This window comes from Pelecanus crispus, chromosome Z (genome assembly GCF_030463565.1).
Source record: "Pelecanus crispus isolate bPelCri1 chromosome Z, bPelCri1.pri, whole genome shotgun sequence".
Classification (NCBI taxonomy): domain Eukaryota; kingdom Metazoa; phylum Chordata; class Aves; order Pelecaniformes; family Pelecanidae; genus Pelecanus; species Pelecanus crispus.
This window is the reverse complement of record NC_134676.1, coordinates 276029-294610: the sequence shown is the minus strand read 5'-3', so window position 1 is coordinate 294610 and position 18582 is coordinate 276029. Positions and strand designations below refer to the sequence as shown.

The window sequence follows — 18582 nt, the reverse complement described above, 5'->3', positions numbered from 1 at the left end:
CCAGGTGCCTTAGAGTGCTGGAAAGTTGCTGTGGTTTAACCCCAGCCAGCAACTAAGCACCATGCAGCTGCTCGCTCACTCTGCCCGCAGTGGGATGGGGGAGAGAATCGGACAAGTAAAAGTGCAAAAACTCATGGGTTGAGATAAAGACAGTTTAATAGGGAAAGCAAAATCCGCGCACACAAGCAAAGCAAACCAAGGAATTCATTCACTGCTTCCCATGGGCAGGCGGGTGCTCAGCCATCTCCAGGACAGCAGGGCTCCATTGCACGTAACGGTGCCTTGGGAAGACAAACACCATCACTCCGAATGTCCTCCCCCTCCTTCTTCCCCCAGCTCTATATGCTGAGCACGATGCCATACGGTATGGAATACCCCTTGGGTAGGTTGGGCTCAGCTGTCCCGGCTGTGTCCCCTCCCAACTTCTTGTGCCCCCCAGCCTGCTCGCTGCTGGGGTGGGGTGAGCAGCAGAAAAGACCTTGGCTCCGTGTAAGCACTGATCAACAGTAACGAAAACATCCCTGTAGTACCAACACTGTTTTCGGCACAAATCCAAAACATAGCCCCATAGTAGCTACTGTGAAGAAAATTAACTCTGTCCCAGGCAAAACCATTACAAAAGTTTACAGGGTCTCTGTGCAAGGAAAGAAGAAAGGCCTTGAAATCTGTGAGTCACATTATTGTCACCTGTGACAGTAAATTTATGTGATAGTGGAAATTAAAAGAAACTCTTTGCACAAGATGTTCTATTTCAGTGAGTTTCAAGTGATATTTTCCTTTGAGTTTGGTTGTTTTACAGCCATTCCTCCTGCTTAAAAAAATGCTGGAGCTTTTTTTTTTTTCCCATAAGATCTCGTAAAAATTTTTCAACCTGTTCAGTCATTTTAGTCTAGAGCGGCAAACCACTTCTGTGAACATTTTCATGCTTTCTGTGCAGAAGATGGGTTCATTTTCACAGCAACTTCTTCTTCAGAAGAATACTTCCCGCAAGAGAAATGTAACCGAGTCACCCCGGCTCCCCGCGCCCGCAGCCTGAGCCCTTTCCACGCGGGACAGCGCAGCGCCCGGAGCAGCGGGAGGGGAGAACGAACTCCCCAGAAGTTTCTGTTTTCCGGATGTAAGCGAGAAAATAACCCTGATGGGAACGCTGGCCGCTCTCCCCAGAGGCAGGAAAGCGCCCAGGGCCCGGCTCCGGGCGGCCCGGCGCCGCGGCGGGCAGGCACGGGGGGCGGCCCAGGCACGGTCGGCGCCGACGGGACCGGGCCAGCCCGACGGGGCGGGCGGGAGGGCCGGGGCGGGACGAGCGGGAGCGGGGCGGGCAGCAGCGGGGAGGGCAGCCGGGAGGGCTCAGCCCCGGGGCCGGCACCCCCTCGCCTCCCCCCGCCGGGAGCCCGCCGGGGCGGGGAGGCGGGCGGGGGGGGCCGGGGCTGCCGGCAGCGGCCCCCGCCCCCGCCGGAGGCAGGACGGCGGCACGGGGGGCCCGGGGGCGGCCGCAGCCCCGGCCCCGTGAGGAGGCGTCAGGCGCGGGGGCTCCGCTCCCGGCTCCGTATAAATGGGGGGCGGCGGCGGCGGCGGCGGCAGCAGCGCTTCGCCCAGACGGAGCCGGAGCCGGAGCCGGCCCGCAGCGGAGGGCGGCTCGGTGGCGGCGGCGGCGGCGGCGGCGGCGGCAGCGGCACCGGCACGATGGGCGGCGGCGGCCCGCGGCGGCCCGGGGCTCTGCCGCTGCTGGCGCTGGCGCTGCTGGCGGCGCAGGGCGGGGCGGCCCCGCTGCAGCCCGGCGGCTCCCCCGCGCTCAGCAAGATCTACCCCCGCGGCAGCCACTGGGCTGTGGGTAAGTCCCCGTCCCGCCCGCCGCTGCCCGGCAGCCCGCCCGCCCCCTCCCCACCCCGCCGGGCCGCGCCGCCGCCGCCCCGGCCCTACCCTCCCCGCGCCCGGCCCCCGGCCGCGCCTCGCCCCGCCCGGCGCCGCGCCGCCCCGACGGCGGCTCTCCGTGCCGGGACGGCAGGGATGCGGCGGCCCCCCGCGCCTCCCGGGCCGGCTGCGCTGCCCCTCAGCGGGCTGCCGCCGGCGGCGGCCGCGGTGCCGGGCCGGGGCGGAGGGCCGCGGCGAGCGCACCGGCGGGGAGGAGGAGCGGCCGCTGCTGGGGCAGCCCGCCGGTGCGCTCGCAGCGGGAGCCGGGCGTGCGGAGCTGCGCCCGCCGCCTCCCGCTGCCGGGGGGCCCGCCGGTGCCGCTCGGCTCCAGGCGCGGCGGGCGGCCCCGGGGGTCCCGGCCGTGGCCCCGCACGGAGCAGCCCGGCTCGTCCCCCGGCCCGGGCCGCTCTTCTGCTGCCGGCGCCGGGCGCCCCGGAGCCGACGGCGCGGAACGAGCGCGTCCCCGACGGGCGCTGCCTCGGAGCTGCCAGCGTCGGACGGGCTGGACGGGACGGGCAGGGCAGGCAGGGACAGGACGGGACGGGCAGGGCAGGGCAGGGCAGGCAGGGACGGGACGGGACGGGCAGCGCAGGGCAGGGACGGGCAGGGCAGGCAGGGACGGGACGGGCAGGCAGGGACGGGCAGAGCAGGGACGGGACGGGCAGGGACGGGATGGGCAGGGCAGGTAGGGCAGAGCAGGGATGGGACGGGCAGGCAGGGCAGAGCAGGGCCGGGTTGGGCAGGGCAGGGACGGGCAGGGCAGAGCTGGGACCGGGCGGGCAGGGACGGGACGGGATGGGCAGGGCAGGGCAGGCAGGGACGGGCAGGGACGGGACGGGCAGGGACGGGACGGGCAGGCAGGGACGGGCAGCGCAGAGCAGGGACAGGCAGGGCGCTCCCCGGGGCCCGGCAGCCCCTCTGCAGGAGCGGGCCGGCTGCTGCAGGCAGCTCGCTACCGGGGGTCTCCCGAGCATCGGGAGCGGAGCTGCGCTGCCGCGGAAGCAGCCCGCGCCCCGGGCCACCGTCGGCCTCCGCCGCAGCACCCTGCGCTTGTGCGGGGCAGAGGGTGCGGGGTAACGCGACTCTCCCCGCTCCCCCTGGCATGTTTATGTCTCCTGCCACTGCCTCGCTTCGTGGGTGCAGGAGCCCAGACCCAAGCCCAGGGCGGCTGGGCGGGAGCCACGAGCTCCCCAGCACCCCAGGGTGCAGCCAGCACCTTGGGGAGCCCGGTCCCAGCCGGGGCCCTGGGGCGCTCAGCCTGGAGCAGGCTCCTGCGGTGCTGTCTCTCCCCTTCTCCTTCCCAGTAGCCTCCTTTGCAGCCTAAAGCCCGCTGTGATTTCATTTTGATGACAGTAAAGCGTGGCATACCAAAAGTGCATCCAGTTTAGCTCCTAGCACAGCACTGGAACACAGGCTTACGCTACAGTTCCTACATCCCGTGTCAAGGCAGAGGAAGTCTAAAACTGACAGCTTCTCCATCCTTCTCCATCCACTTGTATTCCAGCAAATCTTACCAGGTGCCTCTCCCTAGCTGCAGGCAAAATCCTTGCTTATCTCTGCCCCGATCTCAGCAACATTTTCTCTGACAATGTAGCATAAGACAGAGGAAATTAATTGAGTGTGATGCTGTGACAAAATCTGCAGTCCCAGTTGTGCTTCATCTAATGGTTTGACATCATCTAATCCCCTTCCCTTCCCTCCTTTCCATACTGCCAGACAACAACAACTTCCAGCCGGCGGTTGAACAATCAAATCTGTACCTGTTTTGGTTAATTTTGTGCTACTGTCATTGTTGTCACAGGACATTTAATGGGGAAAAAGAGCACTGGAGATTTTCCTTATGCTTATGAAGAAGAAAACAAGACCCCGTTTTCAGCATTACCTGAAAATATCAAGCAGCTGGAAGACTATCTGCAGTGGGAAGAAATCTCAAAATATTTGCTACGGCTGCTGGAAGGAAATGAAAATAAAAGTGCTCACTTTTTAAAAGGAGGGCTTCCCTGGTATACCAGGAACACCTGGGAGACAGATGACAATAGCAGTTGGAAAGATGTAAGTAAGATAAAACCTGTAAAAGCACTCTAGATATTCAAATTTCGTTTTATAGTAACATAGCAGCTTCCTCTAACTTGCGGATTGTCCAGAAAAGTAGCAGAAATGCATCTTGTGCGCTAGTCATTCAGTAAAATAAGCCTCTACTCTTGATTACAGATTGTCACTCACAGACTGTATTTTTTATGAATTAATTTGCTACTGGGCATAAACTCAGCAAGCATTAAGCAGATTTTAGTGTCTGGATTCCCTTCGCGTTGCTTGGTTGTTCCATTCTTTTCTTTTCTAGCGCTTCACTCTCAGATGACCACACCAGCGCCAAGTTGTGTGTTAACTCAGCACAGAGAAACTAGTGTGAAAAGCAGGTGTGAGTACGGAGGGCAGGAAGAGGGCAAAGGGTATTTATTGTCTGTAAAGCCACACCATACTGCCTGTCCCCCGCGGTTGCCGCTGTTCTGGCCGTCACCATCGTGTCTGGCCTGTGAGGTGCTGCCCGTTGGTGGACAGGGCAGCCACGTTGGAGAGTTTCTTCTGTTCCCAGCGCTGGCTTTGTCTCCTGCGAGTCTTTTCCCGCCAGCTGATGGTGCTGGCCGCTACTGTGGTCGTTTGTGGTCCTGCAAAATGAGCCTGTGGCTACTGATAAGCTGTAATGTGTGCCTGGGACCCACCTCTTCTTCCCTCAAGTTAACGTACTTAGCACTATTTCACAAGATAACAAGTCTTTGGAACAGATTCACCCCTATTCTTTTGCAAAATCCTATAAAATACACTTGGAAGGGTATCAGTGAGGTTTTACAGAAAGTAATCGGGGTCTAAATAACGTAATTGTAGAATTTACTAGAAAACTCCTTTCTTTATAATGCATCAGGTACAGTAATGGTGATACAGCTGCAGAATTCCTTTGGGTGACATTGAAATAGAATAAAAAAGATTAATACACCCCCTTAAAGACATTAATGGGAATATTTTGTTCTTCCCGCAGTCCACTGTAATATGATGTAGTTAATATTCCTGGGCTAACTTCAGCCTAGATTCCCTCCTGAAATCCTGGTGCAGTCAAGTCAGTGAATACTTTGTTTCTGGCTTGAATATGGGTAAAAATTTACCCATTAAATTAAGCCATGGTTTAAGTCTCTTACACCACTGATATGAACGCTGTCCATAGGTTTCTTTCTGGCTATGGCTTTATGACAGTGATGTTTACAATAACTGTGATTAATACTATCTAAAAAGGAAACTATTTATCTCATCTTCAGCTCTGCAGTGTGCAGCTTTGTAATCAAATTAGATGAGCAAATTCCATTATGCTATGTATAGAGGGAAATATTTTGACTTCTAAAAATATCTTGTAATAAATGGTACTTAGAAAGGCTGAAAGTTGCCTCTGGTAAGTTGAATCATATCCATATGTATGTACTTTTACCCTAAATTAATATCCACATTTTTCTGCTCAGACATTGAACATATACGTGGAATAATGAGATTATTGCCTTAAATATCCAGATTTCTCCAATGATTAGTAAAAAACCCCATGTCTTTCATGTGACTAAGATACATGACAAACCGCAGAACCTCATTGTGCCATAGAACCTTTGATTTCCAGCATTCAACAGTTACTTTGTCTCCATCCTGACATAAAACATACTCATGAAAGTAGTACTTAACCTGTGCTTTCCTACTGTTGGACACAAATACCTGATTGCATGCAGCCTAGGTAAGATACGATGTATAGTTTTTCTTTGGCTTCAGAAAGTAAAAACCCAGCACCTGAAAGTTAAACTATATATCTTTTTGAGATCTGCCTTCCAGATGAAGACGGCCTGAAGATCAAAAGGAATGTGCTTTACTTTTTTGAGCGTTGTGATAGTTTCCTAAACATTTAAATAATGACAATTGTTATTTTTAATAAAGGAGGCTTTGTTTGTTTATAAAGGTGGAATTCTGGTATACATATGAAATTCAGTCATACATGTACACAGCGATACAAGAGCATAAATGACCTTTGGATTTTGATTCTGTAGATTTTTCTGGATGTGAGGGGTTCCGTGTTGCACACACTTTGGTTAGACAACACCTTCGTTTAAGGTGCTGCTGTACCACAGCTAATGAAGGTGTCCATGTACAGGAATGATGAATGTAGCTACCTGCCTCGGTGGGAGATGGCCAGGTAGAGTAAACTGGCGATGATGATGCAGCGCATATGAGAAGCTTGTACTTGGCATTAAATACTTTCCCAGCTGTATTGTGTTTGCATTTGAAATAGAGACTAATTCCAGGAGGAACCAGACACCGTATTTCCAGTGGGTTGCTATTCACTGTGAAATGGCCTGTTAGAATGCGGGACTGAAATGTGCCCAAAGAAAGGTAGATCGTGAACCCTACTGTCAGCTGATGGAATAGCTGTCCCAAGACCGTATCCCCGGCGAGGGGGCTGTAATTCTCCTAGGCTGAGTACGCACTTGCAGAGATGCTAACCACGAGGAGTCTGTCTCTCTGTGTGTGCAACCTTATGTTCCCATCTACTGAACATAAAGACAGGCTGCGTTGGGAAGAAATGTACTATGAGGACTTTGTTTCATGGACTCTTTCAAATTTAGCTGATTTAATTTAAATTTTTAAGTTTAAGGTCTGAAATCCCCAAAGCTAAAGGCTGCAGAAGTAAATACAGATACGTACCTCGGGCAACTCAATTCAGGGTCTTGTGTATTAGCTCAAATTCAGTCAGTGCATTATTCACCACTAATGCTCGCACTGTGCTGTACATTTCTCAAGAATTAAAAAAAATTCTTTCTAAAAGACTTGCCCGGAGTAGGGAAAGTGCTGTAACACACAAATAGTCTAAAAGCCAAAGAGATGAGCATAATAGTTCTGGGAATTAGGCTTAGGGTGGTGCACCTGAGTTATTTTCTTCTGTTTTCACTTAATACCAGGCAAACGAAGAGCTTGCCTGCTCTTTATTCTGTGAATAAATTACAGCTAAAGTAGTTAAAGATCAGAAGGGAAATCTCTCCTGCATGTTGGTCTAAGTGTAAAAGTAAGTTGGAAAATAAGCTTTAAATTGTTTCTATGACTTGGCTTTTTAACACTAATGAAACACTATATAAATGAGATGGCAGAGAGAATTATGTGGGCGAATTACTTCAGTCATACTTTGGCAGTCGGTTATTGCGCTAACCAAGACAAATGAGGTCTGGTTTGGAACGATTATTAGGAATGTGTTTATTATGTGAATACACAGAGCAGATGTATATTAGGCTTATTAACTTAGTGAATGATTTTTTTCAGGACTGGTCTATAAATAATACTTTTCTCTTTTTATTAGATGATGGACTATCTGGTTCAAGTTGTGAATATGAAAGAGAGCACTCCAAGCTGAAAGAAGGTCTCTAAAGCGTGAAGAAATGGAATACTTTCTGTAAGAGACTATATTTCACAAGCACTTGATTGTATCAGATAATCAACAAGGTCTCTTTTCTGTAAACAAGATTTCCTTTGTGTAAAATATCTGAATACACATATTCTTGTATGTTTCAGCAATTACTAAACTCTCTACTTCATTTTCAAGGTTGCATTTTTCTCACTTGAATGGCTTTGATATATATAATTGTCACGGAAGGGTCTTCCAATTAATTAGATGACTTACCTATCTAATCAGTTCATCTCTTAGTTCGAAACTACATGGCATTTCAACATTCGCAATAAATAGTACAAATAAAAAGGCTGAGTTTATACTTTTATTTGAGTTAATAAAATGGAAATTGGCTGTGCCACAGCTAGTAACAAAGAAACAACAGAATGATTCATTTTCCACTGAAGCTCTTCTTCTTGAATTGCTCCCTGGTCTGTAATTTTTTTCAGTAGAGGGAAGCTGACGCTGCCTTACCAAGGTCTCGATGGGCCAAGAGCATGTGATGCACTTTCACATGCAGGCTGCAGGGAGATCTGCTGAAAGATGCTCTGCCTCCTTGTTTTGACTCGGAGGCGATGCGGCAGCTCAGCACGCTCCCACCACACGCTCCTAACCTTGCGTTCGCAGGTCCAGTACCATTTGTGTGTCCACATGAGACTGAAGGAAGAACATTGCCTCCCAGCAGAACAAGCTCATGACAGCTTTTGTGGGGCTGCTATAGCTGAACAATGCTCCTCTCCTTGCTCACACGTAGTTTTCTGGACAGGCACACCATCAGAGGCCCCTTCACGGAAAGGGTGGTCGAGCATTGGAACAGGCTGCCCAGAGAGGTGGGGGAGTCCCCATCCCTGGAAGTGTTCAAAAAACGGGCAGAGGTGGCACTTTGGGACATGGTTCAGTCTGGTCTACCCTTGATTGGTTTAGTGTGGACTTGGCAGTGTAGGTTAATGGTTGGACTGGATGATCTTAAAGGTCTTTTCCAACCTAAACGATTCGATGATTCTATTCTATAAGGAGATGATGTGCTGCCAGCTTTCCTCAAAGGAGAGGGCTGACAGACCAGACTGTAAGGGCGACAGGAAGCATCCGTCCATGCACAGCTCAACAGGGAGCAGGAGAGGCAGGTCTGGATAAAGACGTGGCACTGCTCGGCACTGACGAGGCCACCCCTGCAGTTCTGGGTCCAGTTCCGAGCATCCCAGTATAAAAGGGACACGGACAAACTGGAGAGAGTCCAACAAAGAGCTACAAAAGATGATTAAGGGCTGGAGCATCTCTCCTACCAGGAAAGGCTGCAACTGTTCGGCCTGGAGAAGAGAAGGCTCGGGGGGGTCTTGCCAATGTGTGTAAATACCTGGAGGGGCGGGGATAAAGAAGAGAGGGCCTGGCTCTTTCCAGTGATCCCCAGTGCCAGGACCAGAGGCGGTGGGCACCAGCTGGAACACGGGAGGTTCCCATGAACGCCAGGAAACACGGTGCCACCGTGAGGGTGCCCGAGCGCTGCCGCCGGGTCCCCGGGGCGGCGGTGGAGCCCCCCCTCCTTGGGGGTGTTCGAAAGCCGCCCGGGCACGGTGCTGGCAACCGGTCCCAGGTGACCCCGCTTGAGCAGGGCGGTGGGCAAGGGTCCTCCAGAGGCCCCGCCTCGCCGCCACCGTTCTGCGAAACGGCGAACAGAGGAAGCGGTGAATGAGCCAAACGCCCGCTTTCGCACAAGGTAACCGCGCTCTGCGGACGATCTGCCAAGCGCACGGGTCGTCGCCGAGGCGCTAAAGGCCCCGGGCGAGCCAAGGGTCCCTCCCAGCCCCAACCCCGGCCGAGCGGGGCCGGCCGGGCCGCTCCGCGCAGCGCGGGGCCCGCGGGCCTGGGGCTCCCTCCGCCTCCAGCAGGCGGCGCCCTCGCCCCACGGATGGGAGGGGCGGGGCGGGGTGACTGGGGGCGGGGCCTCCGAGAGGGGGGGCCTCTGCGGGGCGGGGCCGGTGGGAGGGGCGGGGCCTCGGTGGGGGGCGGGGCCGGTGGGAGGGGCGGGGCCTCGGTGGGGGGCGGGGCCGGTGGGAGGGGCGGGGCCTCGGCCGGGCCGGGCCGGGCCGGGCCGGAGCCGCGTGTGTTTGTCGTCACGGTCCCCAGCGCGCCGCGAGCGGTGGCGGTGGCCTCAGCCCCGGGGAGGGCTGGGCGTTCGGGGCCTTTCCCGGGAGGCTGCGGCACCGGCGGGGCGTTACCGGGGCCGGGGCCCGCCAGCCCCGCCGCCGCCTCCCAGCCGCAGCGGGGAAGCGGCCGCGGCTCCGGCGGCGCTCTGAGGCGGGCATGGCGGGAGCGCGGCCTGCTGCTCCCTGCGGGGCACGGCGGGTTTCGAGCTTCGTGCCCGTCTGTTGTTCTTGCCCGCATCGGTCGCGTACCCTGCGCGTTAGCTGACCGGCTGCCGCGGCGGGGTACGGCGCTGGTAGATAGCACTTCTCACTTTAATCTCTGCTCTGTGCCCGGTTACGCAATTCGAATTCCACTTCTCATTTCCTTTTGTGGCAGTTCCGTGCTGGCTTATTCCCAGAGCAGTAGTAAACTGAGGTGAGGACTAATGAATGTCCAAATGTATAGTCTGTAGCCCTCTCGTTCAACCCTGCAGGTCTTCTCGGACAAAACTGGGGGGGAAAGGCACTGCAGTGCCAATTGGGTATAAAGTCCATTAGACTACTGGTGATTACCTGCACGCTTCGTCTTGGATATTCCGAGATCCAGGGTAAACCCTGTTTATCTCAGCGGACATCCCAACCTACGCTAGCCAAAGGGAATACCCAGTGTATTTAATTGCTGTCACGGGATTTTTATAACTTAAAAATGCTTATCCTTTTCAGTTTTGCCTTTCTCTTTTTGTCCCTGTTTGCCACCTTGCCCAAAGACAATGCAAAGTCTTGCCAGGAGTTAGGATTAGCACTTCAGGAAAATCCCCCTGCTCACGTGGTGTGCCAGTCTTTCCTTCCCTCCCTCCAAGGCCCTTTTCCCTCCTGGAGGAAGGATCTGGGGAAAAGGCAATGTGAGAAAGCTCACGTGCAGTCTGGGTTCCGCCATCAAGTGGTTTGATTTTGGCCCAATGCAAGGCCGGATTGGGACAGCTATACCTAAGTGCTTTGCTAGGACACCCAGAAGGAAAGCTGCTCAGAAAGACAACAGGTAGGAGCAACCCGTAGAAGAGCAGGAGAAGTAGGAGACAGCTCTTTCTGGGGCAGAGGGGAGGGCAGGCGAGGTACAGATTACCCCCATCACACAAAGCGTGCAGCAGCTCAGCCAGCACCACATACCCTCAGGGATACTAGGCCATCCCTGGAAAGCTTTGCTCACACATTTGAATCAACCTTCCCCTGCCCAACCTTGGAAATGATGAAGGCAGAGTGGAAGGAGGAGATGAGCAAAATAAGAGGGGCACCACAAAAAGGTGCTTGGGAAGCTGGCTTTAGTCTTCGTGCGGCCAAAGTCTGGAGTGAATATGTGCATGTGTTAGCCAAGAAATGAAAGAGAAGCAGCCTGACCCAGAAGCCAAAGCACTATCTGAAGGCTCAAGAGATCTTTGTACAGACTCCAAGTGGGATGCTAAGCACAGGCATCTGCTGCCGTTAGCACCCTTGGCCTCCAGCTATGGAACTGGAAGAGTACAGGGTCACTCGCAGAGCCTGTGTCGTATGTGCCAGGCATGTGTGGACGGCTCACGGTACCCGAAGCGGTCTCAAATGGCACTAGAGGCATGAGGTAACTCAGTCATGCCATCCCTGTCTAAGCTGGGGTGAGTCATGTTTCTCCGTGCCTCAGTTTCTCTGCATGTAAAATGGGACTCCCCTATCCCCCAGAGGCAGCATCAAATAAACTGGAGGGGTGTTTGTTAGGATGTTAGGGGGAAGGGATGGGGAAGCAGCATGTTTATGACCAGTTCAGCATAGACTATGAAGCCATGAACAACTGCAGGTTTGCGTGCTGTACAAGCTGTCCTGGTTTTGAGTCACGCTACAGCCAGCAGAGTCATTTGAGCAAGAACATGCTGCTGGCGAGCCAGTCTTCCTGAGGAGCCCTTTGTTTAAAAGCATTGCTTAAAACTAGCATCCCCTCGTTGACATTCCAGATTTGCCCAGAGGCCTGTCTCTTACTCCCTGGCCCTGCCTCTTCACTGAGATGGAGTCAAAGGAGGGAGAGGACATCTGACCTCCCCGCACTGGTCAGCAGCTGGAACACCATGCTCTTCTTCAGTTTTACCTCTTCTCGCCTCCATCCAAGTTTCTGCTGCTTCCATTTAAACTGTCTCCTGAATGTCTTGCCTAGCTGACTTTAACTGCTTTTCTACACAGAACCCAGCATTTCAGAGCTGATTTCACAGTTCTTAGTGGGGCAGAAATGTCATATGACAGAGGGATGACTGACAAATGTCAGCTAATTTTCACATAATGCATTGGCAGAACAGAGAGATGCTCAGAGAGAGGAGACACAATATTAATTCTACCAGAAAAACTGGTAATGTTGTCAGAGTGACCAGCGTCCTGGTCTAACCAGCTTTTTGTTCTGCTCTCTTTTGTTTGTTTTATTCCACCATTTTCTTCTATGACAGGATTTTGTAAATGGGTACTCTGTGGTTGACAAGCTACTGAAGGAAGTTGATAAAGTCCCAAGGTTTATAACCCATGGCATCAGTGACACAGGAAGATGCTGACTGCATAGAAGAAAGAACCGGAGTGTCCAGCCCAAAAAACACTGTAGCTGAAGGGAAACCCTGTGAATTAATGTCTGTCGGAGTTGGACTTCATAGTATGCCTTGATAGACCAAACTGAAGAAAGATGTAGCCAGGAGCTTTGAACAGATACTTGAGATTTTTCAGTAGTAACTAAGTCAATGTTCCTACTTGAAATCCCTGTCAGATGTAGCTGCAGCAGCTGGAAAGAAGATCCTTCAGCTGTCCATCTCGCCTGCAGACATCAACATGACCTCGACAGAGGAAGGGAACAGTATTGCCCCCAACCCCAACAGCTCATGACAGAAATTTAAACCGTGCCTGAGCTCTGCGTGTCCTCATCTCACAGGGGCTGTGACCCGTTGCCGCTGCGCAGCAAACACAACGGCCGGCCCGCTGCTCCAGAGGGGATGGCAGCTGGGGGTGTTCTCGGGTACTAACCTATGTGGCCGCTTCTCCTGACCCCATCCGGCAGGGACTGAGGGCCAGTCCTGGACAGAGAGACAGTCCTTCTCCACTGGAAAGCAACTGAGCTGAACTCCATGTCAAAACTCTCCTTGGCTTAAATAGGTCGGGTGTCTTTGCTAGTTTTCTTGAATACTGAGAGGATTTTGAACTGGGGTGGGAAGGAAGAGAGATTAGAATACACTTTCTGCTGAGAAATGGTGCCATTGAGATCGAGATTCATGAGGGCATTTTCCTCATACTTATTAATTCAGAGATCTTCAAAGCTATTTATAGTAATCGTCTTCACTCCTGCATAGCTCATGCTACCGACCTGTGCAAAACTTTACACAACACTTCTGTGTGTTAAGGCTGGGATTTCTGGGCTGGGCAAAGAGAGCTAGGTCTAATAGAAAAACTTCTCATGAAAAACAGTCTACTTCTCTGCGTTTCACACCTTAATGAGAAATCACCCAGGATTAACCTCATTTGCCAGTGGAGACATTGCTACAGAGGAAGCAGATGCAGAGATGGTGATTTGATTTTACTTTTCCAGAACTTTGAAGCAAATGCAAAGCGGACAATTTAATGGTCGGCATAATATAAAGAAATTTATAATATCCATCCCTCCACTCCCTGATTAAAAAATAAGACACTCAGACTGGTCATGTGGGATTTACCTGGGAATGAACTAGGCTTTCCAAACACAGCTAGCGTCCTAGTTCAGCCTGTTCACCCAGTGAAATACAACAGGGAAGGAAAGGGGAAAAAGCTCCTCAGCTTCTGACACTGGCTGCCCTCCCCAAGGCCTGTTTGACTGTGGGAGAGTCCAGTTTGATGGGCAGCAGACACAACTTGTCTTGCCTCCCATTCCCAGCAACATTTGCCCCTCCTCGCTCGTCATTTGCCCTGTGTTGAGAAGGGAGGTGCGGTACCCCCAGCAGCAGGGACCTGTGCCCGTGCAAGGGTAGCAAATATTCATCTCCATGTAGCAATCCCTCCCAAAAGTCTCTTGGGGCAGCCCTTGCTGACTGCCCCATATTCAGGACACTGAGTGAAGACCAAGTTACTCTTGGGAAGACTCTAAGAAGTATGTACAGCTTCACCTGCCAAAGCCTACACATTTCCATAAGTAGCCATGACCGCTGACAAACCCTGTCCTACAATTCCATCTCTCCCAAAAGGTGGTATGCCATAGTTAGCATAACAACATTCACCATCTGCAACTGTCTCATTGCAAAGGAGTAAATTTCTTAATATTTTCACTGGCAGTCTTTTATTGGTATTATTCTTCCTTAGAAATTCAGGTGTTGCAAATAAGTCAAATATAGACACTAAAAATACTATCTTGCTAATACAGTTTAAGTAAAAGAAGAAATAGATCACTCGGAAAAGGCCAAGCTAATAGCCTTAGCAAAGTTAGAGTAAAGAAGTGGTTAAGGATCTAGATGATTTAATCCAGTTTTAAGAAAAGGTTTTACAGTGAGCAATTAGATGCTGTTTAAGGAATTAATCACTAATGGGTCATTAACTCTGACTGCTATTGTACAGTTAACAAGCCGAGGCAGGATTATTAGACTCAGCACCCAATTAAGAAGGAGAAGATATTTACAACAAAATGAACAAATGAGCTTTTAAAATGGAATGGGACAATTGGAAAGGAAGAGTAGGAACACAGAAAACTAGACAGGGTACAAGAAAGGTATGAGTTTGCATGTGCCTCTGTCCCTTTGTTTGAAAAATATTTACCTGTCTGTGTCCACTTATGTTTAGCTGGTTAAAATATTTATTTTTAGCAATAAACTCATAGCTTTCCTTGAAGGACATGACTGCACACAGTTTATCCATTATAGGGTTCACATGTACAACATATAACAAAAGACCTGCTTAATACGTCAATAAAAGAACAATCACCATAGGTTGACATAATCTTGCATTTTTTTGTTTGCAAGTGTCAGATCAGGAGCTTAAGAAAAGTGAGCAGGTGTCTTCAGCTGCTATTTCTGCTGTCCTGTCACTGTGGTGTTATCTACTGTTAGTCTTCGACTATCTCAAGTAACCAGCACTGATCAAAAAGTCCGGGGGGGGGTGGGGGTGGGGGTGTCTTTCCAATGGCTTTACAGGATGCAGAATAACAGGAGGCAACAGGGAGGGAGGGTAGTAGCGTCAAAATGTGGAAAAGCACCACTCAAATCTTCGGGAGCTGCTTGTTAATCATGAGCAATAAGCACAGGTAAGAGCTTTTGGGCTACAGTTAAATGTGCTCACAAGCAGGAGGGTTTTCAGCATCAGAGCCGCAGCTGGGCTGCCGCCAAGTAATGGCAAGTGGGATTGTTCTACCCCCGAGGAGGAAGAGTGTGCAGAGCCTGTGCGATCATTTGTGAGCGTGTGTGTCCGCTACTGAGGCAGCCCAGGGCGTGCAAGCACACCAAGAGACATCCTTCCCTTGTAGCCACCAGAGATGTGCCTTCTTGCGAGCCCAGCATCCTTGGTGAGGCAAAGCTCACCTGTGAAAGGAGTGCTGGAATAAAACCTAAAAACAGAAGCGATAACAGGTTTTGTTCTCCTCCCTTCCTCCCAGAAGTTTACTCGGGTCTCCTTACTAGAAGTTAGAAAGTTACTTCCCTGGTCCCGACAGCGACAGCACTGTCTTTCCCTGACAGCATGGCACTTTCTTTGCCAAGGAAGCAAAGATCCGTGTGCTGGGCAGGCTGGGCACCACTACAGGCACACACGCAGTGGCACTGACAGGTCCAGAGCCCAACAGGAGGGTCTGGCCCAAGCAGGGCTACATCCCCCCCGAATTCAGCAGGAACCTCCCTGCAGCCCCTGGGCCAGCACAGCGCAGGGAAGGGAAGCCCCGGGGGCCTGGGCACAGCGTGTGTTCCGGCCCAGAGAGGCAGGTTGGACCTGTGGGGAGGCTGGGGAGAGAGGAAAAGGCGTTTCAAAATAGAGGGATTCCTATTATTATCTGTAAAAGAAGCTCTCCAGACAATAGATGGGAGCTGCTGTGGAGAAGGCTGTGAAGGGATGTTTAGAAACTGCTGTCTAAGGTTAAAAAGCTCTCTGAAGTGAAGCTGAACAAAGCTGACATACTTGTTTCTGACAGGACTCTTAAAAGATACGCACAGATTGTGAAAATATAATTAGACGCCAGCCTTTGTCTGGCCACGACGAGTGGGAATTGGTGAAAGGAGAGGTCTCCCAGTCCGCACTGAATCATCCCCAGGACACAATGAGGGCGCTTGTGCATCCTTCTCTCTTCCCTAATGAGAAACGTTAATTGCCACAACCTCCAGAGTGTGTAGAGCACCCCGTGCCCAGTGGAGGAGAAGGGGTGTTTCATTACAGCTTCTCAGCCCCATTACAGGCAGTAACGGAGATAATAGAAAATAAAGATGCCGCAGTTTTAGTTTCGGCGGCTTGGTGATGGGCACTGGTGGGCGGGGGAGCAAGCACAGCCCAGCACCGTGCCAGCCTCCGGGGACTGCACTGGGCAGCCGCATCCCGCAGGACACACCCAGCGGACCCCGCCGACAGCTCCAGCACCCAGTGCCCTGTCAGCTACCGCCCGTCTCCCCCCACGGGCAGCTGCCGATCCCCTTCTCTGAGGAGGCAACAAGGCCCAGGGGATGGGCACCGACCCCAGCCCACTGGGGCAGGGGTGGGCAAAGCCCATCTGAGCCCAGGGCTGCCCCCGGCCCACGGGCTGCCAGGGCCCTGGCCCAGGGGAGAGCCCCTGGCTGGGTGCACTTCCCACCGTGGGGCTGCAGCCCCCCATGCTCACAGCCCGTTTGGGCAGGGTCCAAACCTGGACCCCACTGGAGCAGGAGGGAGGAAGGCCCACAGCCAGGCCCACCCCTCTGCACATCACAGGCAGGGGAGGGTCCGGCCTGAGCAGCCCACTCGCGTGCAGAAACAGGAGGCACAGCCTTCGTGCGGGTTGTGCCATTTAATGGTGCAAAACCAGAAAACCCTCCCCAGGTAACGCAGGCCTCGGTTCCCAGCCACCTTACACGGGCTCTTCGCCCTACTGCAGCTTTTATTGTAACTAAAGCGTCCAGCCAAGGAGGGAGAGCAAGAGAGATTTTTTTTTTTTTCCCCTAAGCTACGATCAGGCCCCTAACTCTGCAGGGCTTGTGGAAAAGGGAATTAAAAGGACCACAAAATACAAAGCAAGTCAGGGCGTGGGGGAAAGGCTGGTGGAAGGGACAGCCCTCCCTTGCCTGGCTGTCCAGGGGAGCCAGAGCAGGGCAAGGGCGTCCCTTGGTCGTCCCAGGACCAGCCTTGCCCGTGGGTTTCTCCCAGGTGCTGAAGAGGGAGTTCAGATTGTCTGCCAGGGTTTGCCGATGGACTGGATGTGCTCCTTGGCCTTCATCCGCAAGGCGGCAATGCTGGTGTTGCGCGGGTCTGCCTCCTCCAAGGGGAACTTGTCCACAAAGGTGGCCCCGCACTGGTAAGGCGGCGGTGGCCCCATGGCCCCCAGGGGCTGCAGCGCATGGGTCACTGCCGGAGAGTTCAGGAAGGGGGGTGGCGTGTAGCTGCCGGGCAGGCTCTGCGGCGAGGCCACGAAGCCGGGCAGGGTCTGCAGGGCCGTGCTGCTGGGCACAGGCGGGCTGAGCCACGTCTCCAGGGGGAGGTTGCTGCTGAGAGGACCCATGGGTGTCGCCTGCGGTGAGCGGTTGAAGGAGAGGATGGGTGAGTCCTGCAGCTTCATAGAGGTCACCTCCAGCTTCTCCTGCCGCCGCCACTTGGCCCGTCTGTTCTGAAACCACACCTGCAAGCACAGCCGCGTCAGCCGGGCAGCACGGCAGCGCCGCTGCCCCCGCGGAGGGCAGGGGCTCTCCCCGGGCTGCAGCGGTGCACATGAAACGGAGCCGGTGAAAAACGACAGAGCAGCCGGCGGCGTGCCGTGCGGGGCCCGGGCGGGAGCGCCTTCAGCCGCGCTTCCCCCGCCGGCTCGGCAGCCCCGCAGCCCCTCGCTCGGCGGGGAGCAGAGCCACGGGGGAAGCAGCGCAGCGAGAGCCCCGCGTTGGAGCCGGCCCGGCCGCCGCCGCCGCTTCGGCCTCCCCGGGCCGGGACGCGCCACTCACCGGGCAGCGGCGCTGGCGCCGTGGCCAGCGGCCGGGCCGGGCGGAGGGGCCGAGCCGCGGCCCGACCCCGCGGCTGCCGGACGGAACGCGGCCGCGGGCCCCGCGGTGTCCGGCCGGGCCGGGCCGGGGCCGCCGCGTCGGGGCCGTGCGGACGGCGCTCCAGCGCTGCCCCGCGGGGCCGCTCGCCGGCCGGGGCTACCGGGGCCGCCGCCGCGCTGGCCTCACGGGCCCGCGGGCCGGGGCAGCGGGGCCGTCCGGGGGCTCCCGGCGCCGGCAAGACGGGGCTGCGTCGGGCCGGGCCGAGCCGTGCCGGGCGGAGCGGGGGTCCCGGCGCCGGCGGGGCGGGCGTTACCTGTACGCGGACCTCGGGGAGGTTGACCTTCATGGCCAGCTCCTCGCGGCTGTACACGTCGGGGTAGTGGGACTTCTCGAAGGCGCGCTCCAGCTCGTGGAGCTGGTAGGTGGTGAAGGTGGTGCGGTTCCGCCGGTGCTTCTTCTTGGGCTGCTCCTCCTCCGACGGCTTCCCCTCGCCGCCGCTGCCGGCGGGCAGCTCGGGGCTGGCGCTGCCGGGGCAGTACGGCTCTGGGGAGGGGAAGGCAGGCGGCTGACCGGGAGGGCGAGCGCCCCGCGGGGCAGAAGCGCCCGCCCGCCCGCCCGCCCGGCACCCGGCCGCCGCCCGCCCGCCGCGCTCACCTCGGAAGCGCTCGGCGCGGCCCTGGGGCTCGGCCGGCGGCGGCTCCCCGGGCATCTTGGGGAGGCAGTGCCGGGGCCCCCGCCTGTCCGCCTCCTTGGCGCTGCCGGCGCTGCCGTCGGGCGGGAAGGGGCCCAGCAGGCCGTCCTCCTTGGTGAACCCCAGGATGGCCTCGATGCTGTGCAGCCTCGACGGGTTCCCCCCGGGGCTCCGCGCCGCCTGGGCGGACAGCGAGAAGGCGCCCTCGGCCATGGCGAGCAGGGCGCCGGGCGGGTGCAT

General features: G+C 54.9%; 2 protein-coding genes across 2 annotated transcripts; one reads left to right on the top strand and one right to left on the bottom strand.

Moving 5' to 3' along the window:
• The first annotated feature begins 1683 nt into the window (after positions 1-1683).
• Positions 1684-7339, top strand: GRP (gastrin releasing peptide). The gene is made up of 3 exons (XM_075727090.1): positions 1684-1831; positions 3713-3963; positions 7286-7339. Exons 1-3 carry the CDS (start codon positions 1684-1686, stop codon positions 7337-7339), a joined length of 453 nt encoding a protein of 150 aa, XP_075583205.1.
• A 9504-nt stretch (positions 7340-16843) lies between these two features.
• Positions 16844-18582, bottom strand: RAX (retina and anterior neural fold homeobox). The gene is made up of 3 exons (XM_075726876.1): positions 18339-18582; positions 17965-18227; positions 16844-17296 (listed from the first exon to the last, which is right to left on the bottom strand). Exons 1-3 carry the CDS (start codon positions 18580-18582, stop codon positions 16844-16846), a joined length of 960 nt encoding a protein of 319 aa, XP_075582991.1.